Source organism: Hemiscyllium ocellatum, chromosome 15, assembly GCF_020745735.1.
Source record: "Hemiscyllium ocellatum isolate sHemOce1 chromosome 15, sHemOce1.pat.X.cur, whole genome shotgun sequence".
Lineage (NCBI taxonomy): Eukaryota > Metazoa > Chordata > Chondrichthyes > Orectolobiformes > Hemiscylliidae > Hemiscyllium > Hemiscyllium ocellatum.
Genome location: NC_083415.1, coordinates 68,800,219 through 68,815,687, shown reverse-complemented (window position 1 = coordinate 68,815,687; position 15,469 = coordinate 68,800,219). Strand labels below are relative to the sequence as shown.

General features: G+C 47.1%; 1 protein-coding gene across 1 annotated transcript in view; it reads right to left on the bottom strand.

Moving 5' to 3' along the window:
• The window catches only part of LOC132823041 (myosin-7-like), an 83,085-nt gene that overhangs the window by 25,327 nt on the left and 42,289 nt on the right, over window positions 1–15,469 (bottom strand). The window contains exons 24-29 of the mRNA XM_060836602.1: window positions 13,929–14,171; window positions 11,173–11,349; window positions 8,225–8,370; window positions 6,389–6,479; window positions 4,683–5,072; window positions 3,338–3,464 (exon numbers count right to left, since the gene is read on the bottom strand). Of these exons, the coding sequence (XP_060692585.1) occupies window positions 3,338–3,464; window positions 4,683–5,072; window positions 6,389–6,479; window positions 8,225–8,370; window positions 11,173–11,349; window positions 13,929–14,171 (1,174 nt within the window). The remainder of the gene's footprint in view (window positions 1–3,337; window positions 3,465–4,682; window positions 5,073–6,388; window positions 6,480–8,224; window positions 8,371–11,172; window positions 11,350–13,928; window positions 14,172–15,469) is intronic.

The following is a 15,469-nucleotide window of genomic DNA, read 5'->3' as shown; positions in this document are numbered from 1 at the left end:
CTCCCTGTACATTACCATAAAGCAACCCTCCACTCGAGGTGGGGTCACAGTCACCATTTACCTGATGTAATGGGATTAAGTAGAAATAGCCACGTGAAAATTCATACTTCCAGCCCGATGAGATCTCCAGGAGAGGGGGAGGTTAGGGTTCAGGGGGGAGAGACAGTGAGCTGTTAGAATCCCAGGTGGGGGAGTTCACTTCCCAGGTCCTGTTCAGTCTATTCCTGAGTCAAAAAGTGTGATGCTGGAAAAGCACAGTTGATAAGGCAGCATTCAAGGAGCAGGAGAGTTGACATTGAGCATTAACTCTTCATCAGGAATGAATAAACTGCATGAAGCTCCTGATAGGAGATTATGCTCGAAACGTCTTCTCCTCAGATGCTGCCTGATCTCCAGCATCTGCAGTCTTTACTTTCTCCCAGTCTATTCCTGTGCAAGTCTAGATTCAACACCAAGGGCTCCATCTTCCTGCTCCATCCCAGATTTGCCGTCTCTCTCTTACCCTGGCAGCTCTCCACAATGGCTTTGACAGTGGGAGATAATGTCTCATAAATTTGTCAAAGATCTTTCATGAAGTGACCAGGAAGGTTGATTGGGCCAGGGAAGCAGATGTAGTCTACATGGATTTCAGTAAGGCCTTTGAAAAGGTCAGCTGCTCTGGAAGGTTAATTCGCATGGAATCCAGGGAGACCCGGCAAGTTGGATACACAATTGTCTTGATGGTAGGAAGCAGAGGGTAATAGTGGAAGGATGCTTGTTGGACTGGAGGCCTGTGACTAGTGGGGTGCCTCAGGTTCAGTGCTGGGCCCATTACTGTTTGTTATTGATATCAATGATTTGGATGAAAATGTACAAGGCTTGATAAGTAAGTTTGCTGATGGCACTACAATGGGTGGTATTGTGGACAGTGAGGAAGATTATCAGAAATTGCAGCAAGTAATTGATCAGCGGGGGAAGAAATTGTAAATGGACTTTAGATAACTGTGAGGTCTTGCATTTTGGAAAGTCAAATCAAGGTGGGAGTTCCATGGTGAATGGTAGGGCCGTAAGGAGTATAGTGGAACAGAGGGACCTTGGAGTTGAGGTGCAATGTTCTCTGTAAGTGGAGTCCCAGGTAGACAGGGCAGTGAAGAAGGCTTTTGGAACACTGGCCTTCATCAGTCAGGGAATTGAGTATAGAAGCTGGGAAGTTTTGTTGCAGTTGTACAGGACGCATTGGAGTATTCTGTTTGATTTTGGTCACCTTGCTATAGGAAGTGTGTTATTTCACTGGAAAGAGTACAGAAGAAGCTTACAAGGATGTTGCCAGAACTCAACAGCCTGAGCTATAGGGAGAGGTTGGACAAGCGAGGATATTTTTGTTGAGAGCGTAGGAGACTGATGGGCAGAGGGGACCTTTCTAAAGGTGTATAGATCATGAGACAGCACGGAGGGGGCACGGAGAGGGCACGGAGAGGGCACAGAGAGGGCACGGAGAGGGCATGGAGAGGATATGGAGAGGATAGGGAGTGGGGAAGGAGAGGGCATGAAGAGGGCATGGAGAGGATACGGAGAGGATAGGGAGTGGGGAAGGAGAGGGCACGGAGAGGGCATGGAGAGGATATGGAGAGGATAGGGAGTGGGGAAAGAGAGGGCATGGAGAGGATATGGCGAGGGCACGGAGAGGGCATGGAGAGGGCATGGAGAGGGTACGGAGAGTGCACGGACAGGGTACGGAGAGGGCACGGAGAGGGTACGGAGAGGGCACGGAGAGGATACGGAGAGGGCATGGAGAGGGTACGGAGAGGGCACGGAGAGGGCACGGAGAGTGCACGGAGAGGGCACGGAGAGGGCACGGAGAGGGTACGGAGAGGGTACGGAGAGGGTACGGAGAGGGCACGGAGAGTGCACGGAGAGGGTACGGAGAGGGTACGGAGAGGGCACGGAGAGGGTACGGAGAGGGTACGGAGAGGGCACGGAGAGGGCACGGAGAGGGCACGGAGAGGGTACGGAGAGGGCACGGAGAGGGCACGGAGAGGGTACGGAGAGGGCACGGAGAGGGCACGGAGAGGGTACGGAGAGTGCACGGAGAGTGCACGGAGAGGGCACGGAGAGGGTACGGAGAGGGCACGGAGAGGGCACGGAGAGGGCACGGAGAGGGCACGGAGAGGGCATGGAGAGGGCATGGAGAGGGCACGGAGAGGGTACGGAGAGGGCACGGAGAGGGCACGGAGAGGGCACGGAGAGGGTACAGTCTTTTTCCCAGGGTTGGGAAAAGAGAACGAGAGGGAATCAGTTTAAGGTTAAAGAGGAAAGAATAAAAGGGAACCTGAGGGGCAACATTTTTACACAGAGGGTGGTACGCATATGGAATGAGCTGCCAGTGGATGTGGTTGAGGTGGGTACATTACCAACATTTAAAAGTCATTTGGATAAAAACATGGATAGGAAAGGTTTAGAAGGATATGGGCCAAGTGCAAGGAAATGGGGTTAGCGTGGATGGACATTTTGGTCAGTATGGACCAGTTTGGGCCAAAGAGTCTGTCTCTGTGTTGGAGGACACTTCGAGTCTAATTAGCAACTTTGACTGTTTCCTGAAGAAGGAGAGGAACTAGATTAGATTAGATTCCCTACAATGTGGAAACTGGCCATTTAGCCCAACAAGTCCACACTGACCCTCCAAAGAGTAACCCATCCTGACACATTCCCCTACCCTATATTTACCCCTGACTAATGCACCTAATACTGTGGGCAATTTAGCATGGCCAATTCACCTGACCTGTACATCTTTGGATTGTGGGAGGAAATCCAAGCAGGCACAGGGAGAATATGCAAACTCTACACATCGGTGGCCCAAGGTGGGAATCCAACCCGGTTCTCGACACTGTGAGGCAGCAGTGCTAACCACTGAGCCACCATGCCATCCAGGATGTACGTGTGTCAAAAGCACTGGGGCCTAAATAGGAATTTTACCAGATTCTAACCAGGGATTTCTCACCAGGGGATTGAAGCGGAAAGAGGAATCTGGGCTAAATGGACAAATCATCCTACGAACCATTCTTTACGTTCCTGGCAACTGTTACCCATGCCCTGGACTGACCCCAAAGCAACTGTCCACCACTGCCTGTATCCTCCCTGTATGTGTGGCATCAACTCCCTCATCACCATAATTTCCTTCCACCCCCCATCCCTCATTCTCTTTCTTTGACTCCAACCTCTTGTGCTCCCTACATCCACCTGAACAGAGGAAAATGAACTGAGATATAATGAGGGGTAATGTCCCACTCGCCTCTCTACCCACCAGTTCCTCTCTTTCTGTTCTGCTCTATCCCTCCCCTCCCTGATCTCTATTCCGTACCATTCTGACTCTGCAGTTTGGCTTTGTGTGAAGCTAGATCTGCCACTTGTCGCTGCAGTTCTCCAACTTTGGTATTGGCTTCATTTAGTTGATCTTCATACGTTCTGCATAACTTTTCTGAGTTTGCCTGTAACACCAAAAACATCGAACTCATTCATTTATTCTTCACATTTCTATGAAACTATTTAACAAGGCACTAAGGAATATCTTTTCAGGCTGGATTCCGTGTAGCAGTGCTCCAAAAGCTTCTACTTTCAAATAAATTTGTTGGACTGTCACATTGCGATGTGTGATTTTTAACTTCGGTATCTGACTGGATCAGTCAGATAAGGACGCAGTGTGAGTTTGAGATGTTTGAAGCCTTGACTGCAGTCTCTGCTTTGAGTTTAAAACCTGGCACAACCTTTGACCCCTTTCCTCAGACATGTTTTCATTGTCCCCAGTGATACTTTTGCCACAAAGGAGTCTCATGTCACTGATGAAAGGTCAAGATCTTGAACCATTAACTCCCTTTCCCTCTACAGACTCTCTGCAAATGTTCAGCCATGTCTGGTTTTAATTTCAACACAGACAGCTGACTAACAAAGGGAGGTCTAAAAAGGAAGGTTGTATGAGATAATGGATATTTTAATTTGTTAGTATTCCAAAAATTGTTGTACGTTTGGTAAGATTCAGGGTGATTCTGTCAGGATTAGAACAGACCTCCCTGAGTTTGGTTCAGTGTAACTCCACTGTGTGTCTCAAACTTTGTGTGAACCCAGAGATTTTCTGGAATTGAGTTTTTATTGTTGGTGGGGGTCCTTTAGGTGTTGAGCAGAGCTGAGGGGTATCGGCAGTTATAGCAGCAATGAAAGAAGTTGTGTACCCCAACTCCAATCCCCCCCCCCCACCCATTAACAGCCCCACTCTTCTCCCCCTCCCTATACCACACCTCAATCCTCACAGCATCACTCCTCACCCCCACCCCCATCCACACCGACTCCTCGCTACACCATTCGACCTCCCAATCCTCACCCCCTCTGACATCAGCCGCCTCTCCATCCCTGCATCACCACTATCCTCTCCCTACATGACTTTCCTGGCCCTCCCCCCTCTCCTATACTGTTCCCACCCTCCTCCCTCTCTGTTGTGATCAAGTCCGCTCCTTCATTGGAAACATCACTGCCTTGTAAAGGGATCAGTGTGAGCTCCAGAATGGGATTGTTGAGGCTCTTTTTGGAACAAAGTGAATTTTGATGAAGTAAATCTGATTACAATTTGCTCCTGTTTGATGTTTGATCATAATAAGCATGAGGAACAATATCTGAACTCAGTCTGGCCAATTACAAAGTAGCGTTCTCTATACCTTTGTTTTTGTGATTTGTTCAATGCTGGAATTTAAATCATCTGTCTCCATTTTAAGTTCGCTCTTCTCTTTCTCCAGTTTCTGTTTAACCCTTTGCAAGTTGTCAATTTGCTCGCTCAGTTCTGCCACCGTGTCAGATTGCTTTTTCCGCAGGGCTGCTGCAGTTGCCTCGTGCTGCAGCGTTGCCTCTTCCAGATCTCGCCGCAGTTTCAGGAAGGCAGCTTCGCGTTTCTTGTTCATCTCCACCTGGGCTGTTGTTGCTCCTCCTGCTTCCTCCAGTCTCTCACTCAACTCCTCCAGCTCCCGGGACACATCTGCCCTCTGCTTCTCCACCTTGGCCCTTGCAGCACGTTCAGCTTCCAACTCTTCCTCAAGCTCTTCAATTCGAGCCTAAATAGAAGGACAAAAATAACTTCATTTGTCACATATTGAGGTGTCTCCCTGCAAATGGACTAGTTTTAGAAACTGGAAGAGTCCTCATGATTAGCATAAAACTCCTCCACATTAGGAAGGTTGAACAGCATCATGGAGTGTCAGCCTTGATCTTTCTAGGATCAGACTGGAATGAGGTTTTGAGAAAAACTACTGACTGAGCTATGGCTGAGTATCTGCAATTCACCCACCACAGACGCGGTCACCTCAGCTCCCCGGGCCCCTTGCTCCCCGGGACCCCAGCTCCCCGGGCTCCTTGCTCCCCAGGCCCCCCGCTCCCCGGGCCCCCAGCTCCCCGGGCCCCCAGCTCCCCGGGCTCCTTGCTCCCCGGGCCCCCCGCTCCCTGGGCCCCCCGCTCCCCGGGCTCCTTGCTCCCCGGGCCCCCAGCTCCCCGGGCCCCCAGCTCCCCGGGCTCCTTACTCCCCGGGCCCCCAGCTCCCCAGGCTCCTTGCTCCCCGGGCCCCCAGCTCCCCAGTCTCCTTGCTCCCCGGGACCCCAGCTCCCCGGGCCCCCAGCTCCCCGGGCCCCCGCTCCCCGGGCCCCCCGCTCCACGGGCCCCCCGCTCCCCTAGCCCCCAGCTCCCCGGGCCCCCCGCTCCCCGGGCCCCCCGCTCCCCGGGCCCCCAGCTCCCTGGGCCCCCCGCTCCCCGGCCCCCCGCTCCCCGGGCCCCCAGCTCCCCGGGCCCCCAGCTCCCCGGGCCCCCAGCTCTGGAATTCCTTCACTACATCTCTCCATCACACCTTCCTCTTTTAAAACCTAACTCTTTAACCAAAATTAATTATTGCTGCTACACTTTGTTTTGGGATCACTTTGGAAAGGTGGCTCATGTGTCTTTGTTCTGTTAAACGTGTATTATAAATACAAAGTTGTTATTGATTTAATTCCATAGCCGAATGCTCATAGGGAACTGGGCAGAAAGATTAAAATGTTCATAGCAGCCACTGTTTTCCCAGTGCACACGTCTACAGGATGAATAACAGGTACACAAATGTACTTGGAATGGGTACGCCAACATACAGGAGAATGGGAACAGGAATGGGTACACTAACATACAGTGGACTGGTGCCTGCTACAATTATGTACATGGGATGGTGATTGCTACATTAACATACAGAGCCACAGACTAACAGGTAGACTGTAATCAGCAGCTCGGTCTGCACTGGCACTAATGAAACTCAGTTGTTGTTGCCTCTGAGTCAGCCATCGCCCACATAGTGTAAATGAGTGGAATACTTTGCTCAGCTTAAAAACATTCAGAAGATACTGGAATTTACCTGCAGTTCTTTAATCTTCTTCTGGAGCTGAGCAACAAGAGTCCCTTCATCCTCGATTTTTGAGTTTAGCTGACTTATTTCAAAATCCTTCCTGTGAGTAGAAAAAGAAAGAAATGTCTCATTAGGTGACAGCTCAGAGATTACACTGGCTCATGGAACAGGATTGATATTCATGACATTTATTTGGCAGGAATGTCACATATGGGTCCATATTAATAAAATTGATTGGGAGGTTTTGCTGAGATTGCAATCTGTTTACTGCACTCCTCCTCCCTTGTGTTAATTTTCCTAAGCATTAATGATCAGAGGAGTTTGGTCAGGGAGTGTTTAAGCTGTTTCTCAAATCAGAGGGGTGGGGGGTGGGAGTGAGGGTATCAAATGTGTCCAGTCTTTCCTTGTGGAGGGGTTTTGAGGGATGTGGGCCAGGTGCTGGCAAATGGGATGATTAGATTAAGATATCTGGTTGGCATGGACGGGTTGAACCAAAGGGTCTGTTTCTGTGCTGTACATCTCTGTGACTCTATGTGAGTGAGGGTCTGTGTTTGTGATGTGCCTTAGGTTTCTGAACAAATATCAGCCTGTCAGGGGCCACACAAAGAACTGGAACCAACAAACTGACTGGCCTCAGGGAACTCGGTTACATTGAGGCTGGTGCTGAACCATTCCGTGTAACTCTGAATTACCCAGTGGTACAGCACAGAAAGAAACCATTTGGATCCTGACTCAAGTACCAGCTCTTCAAAATGCTATCATCATTCTCATTGCCACTATCCCTGCCTTTTCCCTCGTATTCCTACAAATTTCTCATTCTCAGGAATGAAATAAGAACTGAAGATACTAGAAAAAAATAAACAGCTGGTATCTGTGGAGACAGGAACATGGCGATTGATTCAGAGCAGTGACTCTCAGAAGATATAAGACCATCAACCTGAAACACTAACTCCGTTTCTCAGCCCAGACACTGTCTGATCAGTTCAATTTTTGAAAAGTATTTGGTTTTATTTTCTTCTCTTTACACAGGATGTTTAAAGCAGAATACTCCCAGTCTCTGTGTCGGACTGAGGTCTTCCTTCATTCTGTTCAGTGTTTGCTCAGAGGTAGTGATCAGACAACTGCTTTCATCGGTACCTGTTGAATGAATTTAGTGATTTCAGTCAAACTGTTCAACAATTGAATGAGGGGACCCTGGTGCTTGTGTTGTGGGTCTCATGTCGAGAGTGTGGTGTTGGCATCAGCCCTTCATTAGGAAGCTCTTGCCTGAAACATTGATTCTCCTGCTCCTTGGGTGCTGCCTGACCTGCTGTGCTTTTCCAGCATCTCTCTATGATCTCCGGCATCTGCAGTCCTCACTTTCTCCTTGTGGGTCTAATTAACAAAATACAGCGTCACCGGTTAGGACACAACAAGACCCAGTCATGATGCTTGATGCCAATTTGAAGGAAGACAGCCTATAGGAAACACTGGTGCTTTTTCACTGAGTGGATAGTAGACAGGAACCTACAGAATCTGAGGTCATTTGGCCCATAATGTCCATGGCTATTTTCTGCGAGTGCGATTCATCTAATGCCATTCCCACTGCTCTTTCCCCATTATCCTCCACAAGTTTACTGCAAAGATGATCATCAAATTCAATTTTGAAAGTCACACCTGGGTGGTTGAGTCACTATATAAGAATTTTTAAAAGACCCAAAGAATGATGGATGCTGGAAATCAGATAAAAAACAGAAATTACTGGAAAAGCTCAGCAGGTCTGGTAGCATCTGTGGAGAAAAATCAGAGTTAACATTTCAGGTCTGGTGATTGTAGTTGGGAAAAGATTAAGAATATTATTCTCACTTTTTCAGTCTCTCCTCCAGCTGCTGCTTATCATTCTCTAAATCCATGACAGACTCATGTGTTAGTTTCAAATCTCCCTCCAGCTTCCGCTTGGCCCGCTCCAAATCCATGCGGACTTTTTTCTCTTGTTCCAAAGAACCTTCGAGCTGTGGGAAAATTAAAGTATGTTGGTTAGTATTGGATAATAGCAAACACCAGCTTCAAGCAGCCATTGAGAATTATACAGTTGGATTGTCAGCACAGACCCTGGGGATAGAACATAGAACATAGAACATAGAAAAATACAGCGCAGTACAGGCCCTTTGGCCCTCGATGTTGCGCCGACTGAAGCCTACCTAACCTACACTAGCCCAATAACCTCCATATGCTTATCCAATGCCCGCTTAAATGACCATAAAGAGGGAGAATCCACTACTGCTCCTGGCAGGGCATTCCATGAACTCACAACCTGCTGAGTAAAGAATCTACCCCTAACATCTGTCCTATACCAACCACCCCTTAATTTAAAGCTGTGTCCCCTAGTAACAGCTGACTCCATTAGCTGAAAAAGGTTCTCACTGTCAACCCTATCTAAACCCCTAATCATCTTGTACACCTCTATCAAATCTCCCCTAAACCTTCTTTTCTCCAATGAGAACAGCCCCAAATGCCTCAGCTTTTCCTCATACGATCTTCCTACCATGCCAGGCAACATCCTGGTAAACCTCCTCTGCACCCGTTCCAATGCCTCCACATCCTTCCTATAGTATGGCGACCAAAACTGCACACAATACTCCAGATGAGGCCGCACCAGAGTCTTATACAACTGCAACATGACCTCAGGACTCCGGAACTCAATTCCTCTACCAATAAAGCCCAGTACGCCATATGCCTTCCTCACAGCACTATTTACCTGGGTGGCAACTTTCAGAGATCTGTGTACATGGACACCAAGATCCCTCTGCTCATCCACACTACCAAGTAGCCTACCATTAGCCCAGTAATCCATCTTCTTGTTACTCCTACCAAAGTGAATGACTTCACACTTAGCTACATTGAACTCCATTTGCCACCTTTCTGCCCAGCTCTGCAACTTATCTATATCCCGCTGTAACCTGCCACATCCTTCCTCACTGTCAACAACTCCACCAACTTTCGTGTCATCTGCAAACTTGCTCACCCAGCCTTCAAGCCCCTCCTCTAGGTCATTTATAAAAATGACAAACAGCAATGGTCCCAAAACAGATCCTTGTGGAACACGGCTAGTAACTGCACTCCAAGATGAACCTTTACCATCAACTACTACCCTCTGTCTCCTTCCAGCCAGCCAATTCCTAATCCAAACCTCTAATGCACCCTCAATGCCATACCTCCGTAGTTTTTGCATTAGCCTACCATGGGGTACCTTATCGAACGCCTTGCTAAAATCCATGTACACCACATCTACTGCTTTACCCTCGTCCACTTCCTTGGTCACCTTCTCAAAGAAAAAGAATGCTGAATATAACAGATTAAAGAAAAAGGATGCTGAATATAACAGATTAAAAAGAATATAATTACACCATGATTTAGTAGAACAAGTCTAATTCCCAGTTAAATCAAATTTGTATTTACTTTCATTCTGATTTGCAAATTTCCATCTCTGCCCAAATGCAATTTATTTACTTTCCAAGGAATCTAGACTTTTTTTTCAGACACAGCCTTAACCTGCCAATGGTAAATGATGCATTAATTTCACAGGAGGAAGGGTTTGGGGAAACTTCATGGTAGCAGCAATTTGAGCAGGTGCTGGAGAATGGTCAGGGTTCCTTTTCTGAGAAAATGCAGCATTTTAAGGAATGCACCTGTCAGAGGTCATCAGGCAGGGCAGTCTAACACTGTCAGTCCATACTCAGGGCAGGTCTAACACTGTCAGTCCATACTCAGGGCAGGTCTAACACTGTCAGTCCATACTCAGGGCAGGTCTAACACTGTCAGTCCATTCTCAGGGCAGGTCTAACACTGTCAGTCCATACTCAGGGCAGGTCTAACATTGTCAGTCCATACTCAGGGCAAGTCTAACACTGTCAGTCCATACTCAGTGTCTGTCACATCCTCATCAGGGGCTTAGCTAGTTTTCATTCAGCAATCTGATTGGGCAGGAGTGGGTTCTCAGGAGGTGCTGGACACCCACCCGCCAATTCTCCAAACTTCCAAACACCTTAACAAGAAGAAGGCTTTGTTTTTGATTGGTGGAATTTGTCCTAGGCGCAACCATCTTCAGCTGCTTCATCAATGACCTTCCCTCCATCATAAATTCATAGGTGTGGAAATTTGCTGATGATTACACAATGTTCAGCACCATTCATAGCTCCTCAGACACTGAAACAGTCTGTATTCTAATGCAGCCAAAACCTGGACAATATTCAAGCTTTGTCTGCCAATCGCTAATTAATATCTGTGTCACACAAATGCCAGGCAATGATCATATACAACAAGATTAACTATCGCCCCTTGACATTGAATGGCATTACCGTCACTGAATCTGCCACTATCAACATCCTTGGAATTACAATTGACCAGGAATTCAACTGGACTCACCACATAAACAGAATGGCTACAAGAGCAGGTCAGAGGTTAGAAATACTGTGACGAGTAACTCACTTCCTGACTCCTCAAAGCCTGCCCATCATGTACAAGGCATTAATCAAGGGTGTAATGAAATACTCCCCACTCCCTCTGGATGAGTGCCACTCCAACAATCAATGGTATTCAACACATTTTATTTTAAATTCGCTTGTAGGACTTGGACATTACTGACTGGCCAGCATTATTGCCCATCCTGAGTGGCCCTTGAGAAAATGGTGCTAAGCTGCATTCTTGAATCACTGCAGTCCAAAGTGAATACTCAGATTCACACCCAGTTATTAAATTGTTCAATCCTCATTGGTCTGTCATCTCAGCATCTGAAAGCTTTAACTGGAACTCACATCATCAACTTGTTGCTCTAGCTTGGCCTTGGCTTTGGTCAGGGTGTTGACCTTGTCTTCCTCAGCCTGCAGATCCTCCAGGGTCTGCTGATGGGCCTCCTGAAGAGCCTTCTTCTCTTTGGTGAGTTTCACAATCGTTTCATCAAGAGAAGCCATTTCTTCTGTAAGATTTTTAACCTATAAACAGCACCAAGGCAGAGAGTTACAAACTCAGAAAACAATAACATCACACGTGGGTCAGAGGGGAATCCTTAACTATCAACCCAACATCTTCAACAATAAATTTCACTTTCACCAACCAGCAGTTTTCAGGAAAGAATTTCAACGCTACTAAACTGACCAATAGATAACAATACAGAGGGATACAGTACTGATTTGGATGTGAGCATAAGAGGTACAGTTTGTAAGTTTGCAGATGACACCAAAATTGGAGGTGTAGTGAACAGCGAAGGAGGTTACCTCAGATTACAACAGGATCTTGACCACTTGGGCCAATGGGCTGAGAAGTGGCAGATGGAGTTTAATTTAGATAAATGTGAGGTGCTGCATTCTGGGAAAACAAATCTTAGCAGAACTTATACACTTAATGGTAAGGTCCTCGGGAGTGTTGCTGAACAAAGGGGCCTTGGAGTGCAGATTCATAGCTCCTTGAAAGTGGAGTCGCAGGTAGATAGGATAGTGAAGGCGGTGTTTGGTATGCTTTCCTTTATTGGTCAGAGTATTGAGTATAGGGGTTGGAAGGTCATGTTGCGGCTGTACAGGACATTGATTAGGCCACTGTTGGAATATTGCGTGCAATTCTGGTTTTCTTCCGATCGGAAGGATGTTGTGAAACTTGAAAGGATTCAGAAAAGATTTACAATGATGTTGCCAGGGTTGGAGGATTTGATTTATAGGGAGACGTTGAATAGGCTGCGGCTGTTTTCCCTGGGGTGACTTTATAGAGGTTTACAAAATCATGAGGGGCATGGATAGGATAAATAGACAAAGTCTTTTCCCTGTGGTGGGGGAGTCCAGAACTAGAGGGCATTGGTTTAAGGTGAGGGGGAAAGATATAAAAGAGATCTAAGGGGCAATGTTTTCATGTAGAGGATGGCACATGTATGAATGAGCTGCCAGAGGAAGTGGTGAGGGCTGGTACAATTACAACATTTAAAAGGCATTTGGATGGGTATATGAGTAGGAAAGGTTTGGAGGGATATGGGCCGGGTGCTGGCGGGTGGGACTAAATTGGATTGGGATATCTGGTTGGCATGGACAGATTGGACCGAAGGGACTATTTCCATGCTGTACATCTCTATGACTCTACGACTCTATGGTGGAGATAGGGTGTGTCATTATTTAACACCGGGGTACAGTACTGGTGGAGACAGGGTGTCACTGTATCATACTGGGGTACAGTACTGGTGGGGACATGTCTGTCACAGTATTACACTGGGGTATAGTATTGCTGGGGACAGGCCTGTCAGTGTATAACACTGGGGTACAGTACTGGTGGGGACAGGTCTGTCACTGTATAACACTGGGGTACAGTACTGGTGGGGACAGGTCTGTCACTATATAACACTGGGCTACAGTATAGGTGGGGACAGGTCTGTCACTGTATTACACTGGTGTACAGTACAACTGGGGGCAGGTCTGTCACTGAATAACACTGGGGTACAGTACTGGTGGGGACAGGTCTGTCACTGTAGAACACTGGGGTACAGCACTGGTGGGGGACAGGTCTGTCACTGTATAACACTGGGGTACAGTACTGGTGGGGACAGGTCTGTCACTGTATAACACTGGGGTACAGTACTGGTGGGGACAGGTCTGTCAGTGCATAACACTGGGGTACAGTACTGATGGGGACAGGTCTGTCACTGTATAACACTGGGGTACAGTACTGGTGGGGACAGGTCTGTCACTGTATAACACTGGGGTACAGTACTGGTGGGGACAGGTCTGTCACTGTATAACACTGGGGTACAGTACTGGTGAGGACAGGTCTGTCAGTGTATAACAATGGGGTACAGTACTGGTGGGGACAGGTCTGTCACTGTATAACACTGGGGTACAGTACTAGTGGGGACAGGTCTGTCACTGTATAACACTGGGGTATACAGTATTACTGAGGACAGGTCTGTCACTGTATAACACTGGGGTACAGTACTGGTGAGGACAGGTCTGTCAGTGTATAACACTGGGGTACAGTACTGGTGGGGACAGGTCTGTCAGTGTATAACACTGGGGTACAGTACTGGTGGGGACAGGTCTGTCACTGTATAACACTGGGGTACAGTACTAGTGGGGACAGGTCTGTCACTGTATAACACTGGGGTATACAGTATTACTGAGGACAGGTCTGTCACTGTATAACACTGGGGTACAGTACTGGTGAGGACAGGTCTGTCAGTGTATAACACTGGGGTACAGTACTGGTGGGGACAGGTCTGTCAGTGTATAACACTGGGGTACAGTACTACTGGGGACAGGTCTGTCACTGTATAACACTGGGAAAAGATGGAAAATGAATGGTATATCACAGGGAGAGGTTGGTACAGGAATCAGAGTGCAGGTGAAGGGTTAAGGTTGGGATGAATGGGGAGGTGTTTGCCTAGAGTGTGGCTCTTTGCTGGGACTGTGAAGATGCTGCTGTGGGTTCTCACTGCAATCGATTCCTTGTGAATTCAGGAGCTTCTAGGATGTGGAAACCGTGAGAGGGAATTACAACAAAGGAATAGATGTGTATTTGTTGCTAAATAGAATTTCACCTTATTTTCTGTTGCATGTTTCTCCTTTTCCACTTTGGCTAGTGTGATTTCCAAATCATCAATGTCTTTCTTCAATTCTGCACACTCATCCTCAAGTTTGCGTTTCTTGGCGGTCAGTTCTGCATTCATCTCTTCCTCATCGTCCAGTCGCTCCGTTAGCTCCTTCACCTTCGCTTCCAATTGGATCTTTGCTTTGATCAGAAGGTCACATCTCTCTGCTGCATCAGCGAGGGTGTCTTGCTCCTAGAAGCAGAAAGCACATAGAGGATAAACTCAGTCTCCCAGCCCTGGGCTGAATGGACTCTATCCCAGGGTTTGAAAGAAAATCATTGAGGAGATTGTGAACGACAGAAACAAGAGTCTGTCTCTTTAACCAATAAGGTTTCATTGACAGTTAGAATATCAAATACAATCTTAGCATTTATTTCAAAAGGGCTAGATTAGAAGAGCAGAGATGTACTGCTGAGGCTGTATAAGGCTCTAGTCAGATCACATTAGAAACATTGTGAGCAGTTTTGGGCTGCATATCTAATGAAGGATATGGTGCATGAGGGGTAACAGAGGATACAAGAATGATCCTGGGGATGAAGGGCTTGTTATATCAGGAGCTGTTGAGGATTCTGGGTCTGTACTCGATGTTTAGATGGATAAAGAGGGATCTAATTGAAACTTACAGAATATTGGGAGGCCTGGATAAAGTGAAGAAAATGTTTCCACTTGTAGGAGAGACTCAGATTTGAGGGCACAGCCTCAGAGTGAAGGGATGACCCTTAAGAACTAAGATGAGGAGGAATTTCTTCAGCCAGAGGGTGGTGACTGTGTGGAACTCATTGTTGCAGAGGGTTGTGGAGGCCAAGTCACTGAGTGTCTTTAAGACAGGGATAGATAGATTCTTCACTATTAAGGGGATCAAGGGAAGAAGTCAAGAGACTGGGGTTGAGAAACATATCAGCTATGATTGAACGGCAGAGTGGACTCGATGGGCCAAGTGGCCTAAGCCTTCTCCAATGTCTTCTGGTCCTTATGGACTGGAGTGGGTAGGACTGAATGTTACTGGGCAGTATTCTGTTCTGAATGTTAAATGAGATAGTCACTGCTTTTATTGTTCTGGTTAAAATGGGACAAAGGGTCATGGTGACTAAACTTATTGATGATATGAAGATCAAAAACAAACTTATGAAGAGGACATGGGCTACAAATAGATTCAGTGAGTGGGCAAAGATCTGGCAAATTGAATATAATGTGGTAAAGCATGAAATTGTCCACTTTGGCAAAAAGAATCAGAAGAAACATTTAAATATTGAGAGATGTTGAGCTCAGAGTTTCAGATAGAACTATGTGTGAATGCATGAATCACAAAAGGTTAGTATACAGGGGTCCAGTGAGTAATTTAAAAGGTTGTTGGAAAGTTGGTCTTTACCACAAAAGGATCTGAGGACAGGAGTAAAATAAAGTTTTGCTGAGCTGATATGGAGCACTGGTTAGACAGCACCCAGAGCACTGTGTCCAGTTCTGGTCCCTTGCCTAATGAAGGATGGAAT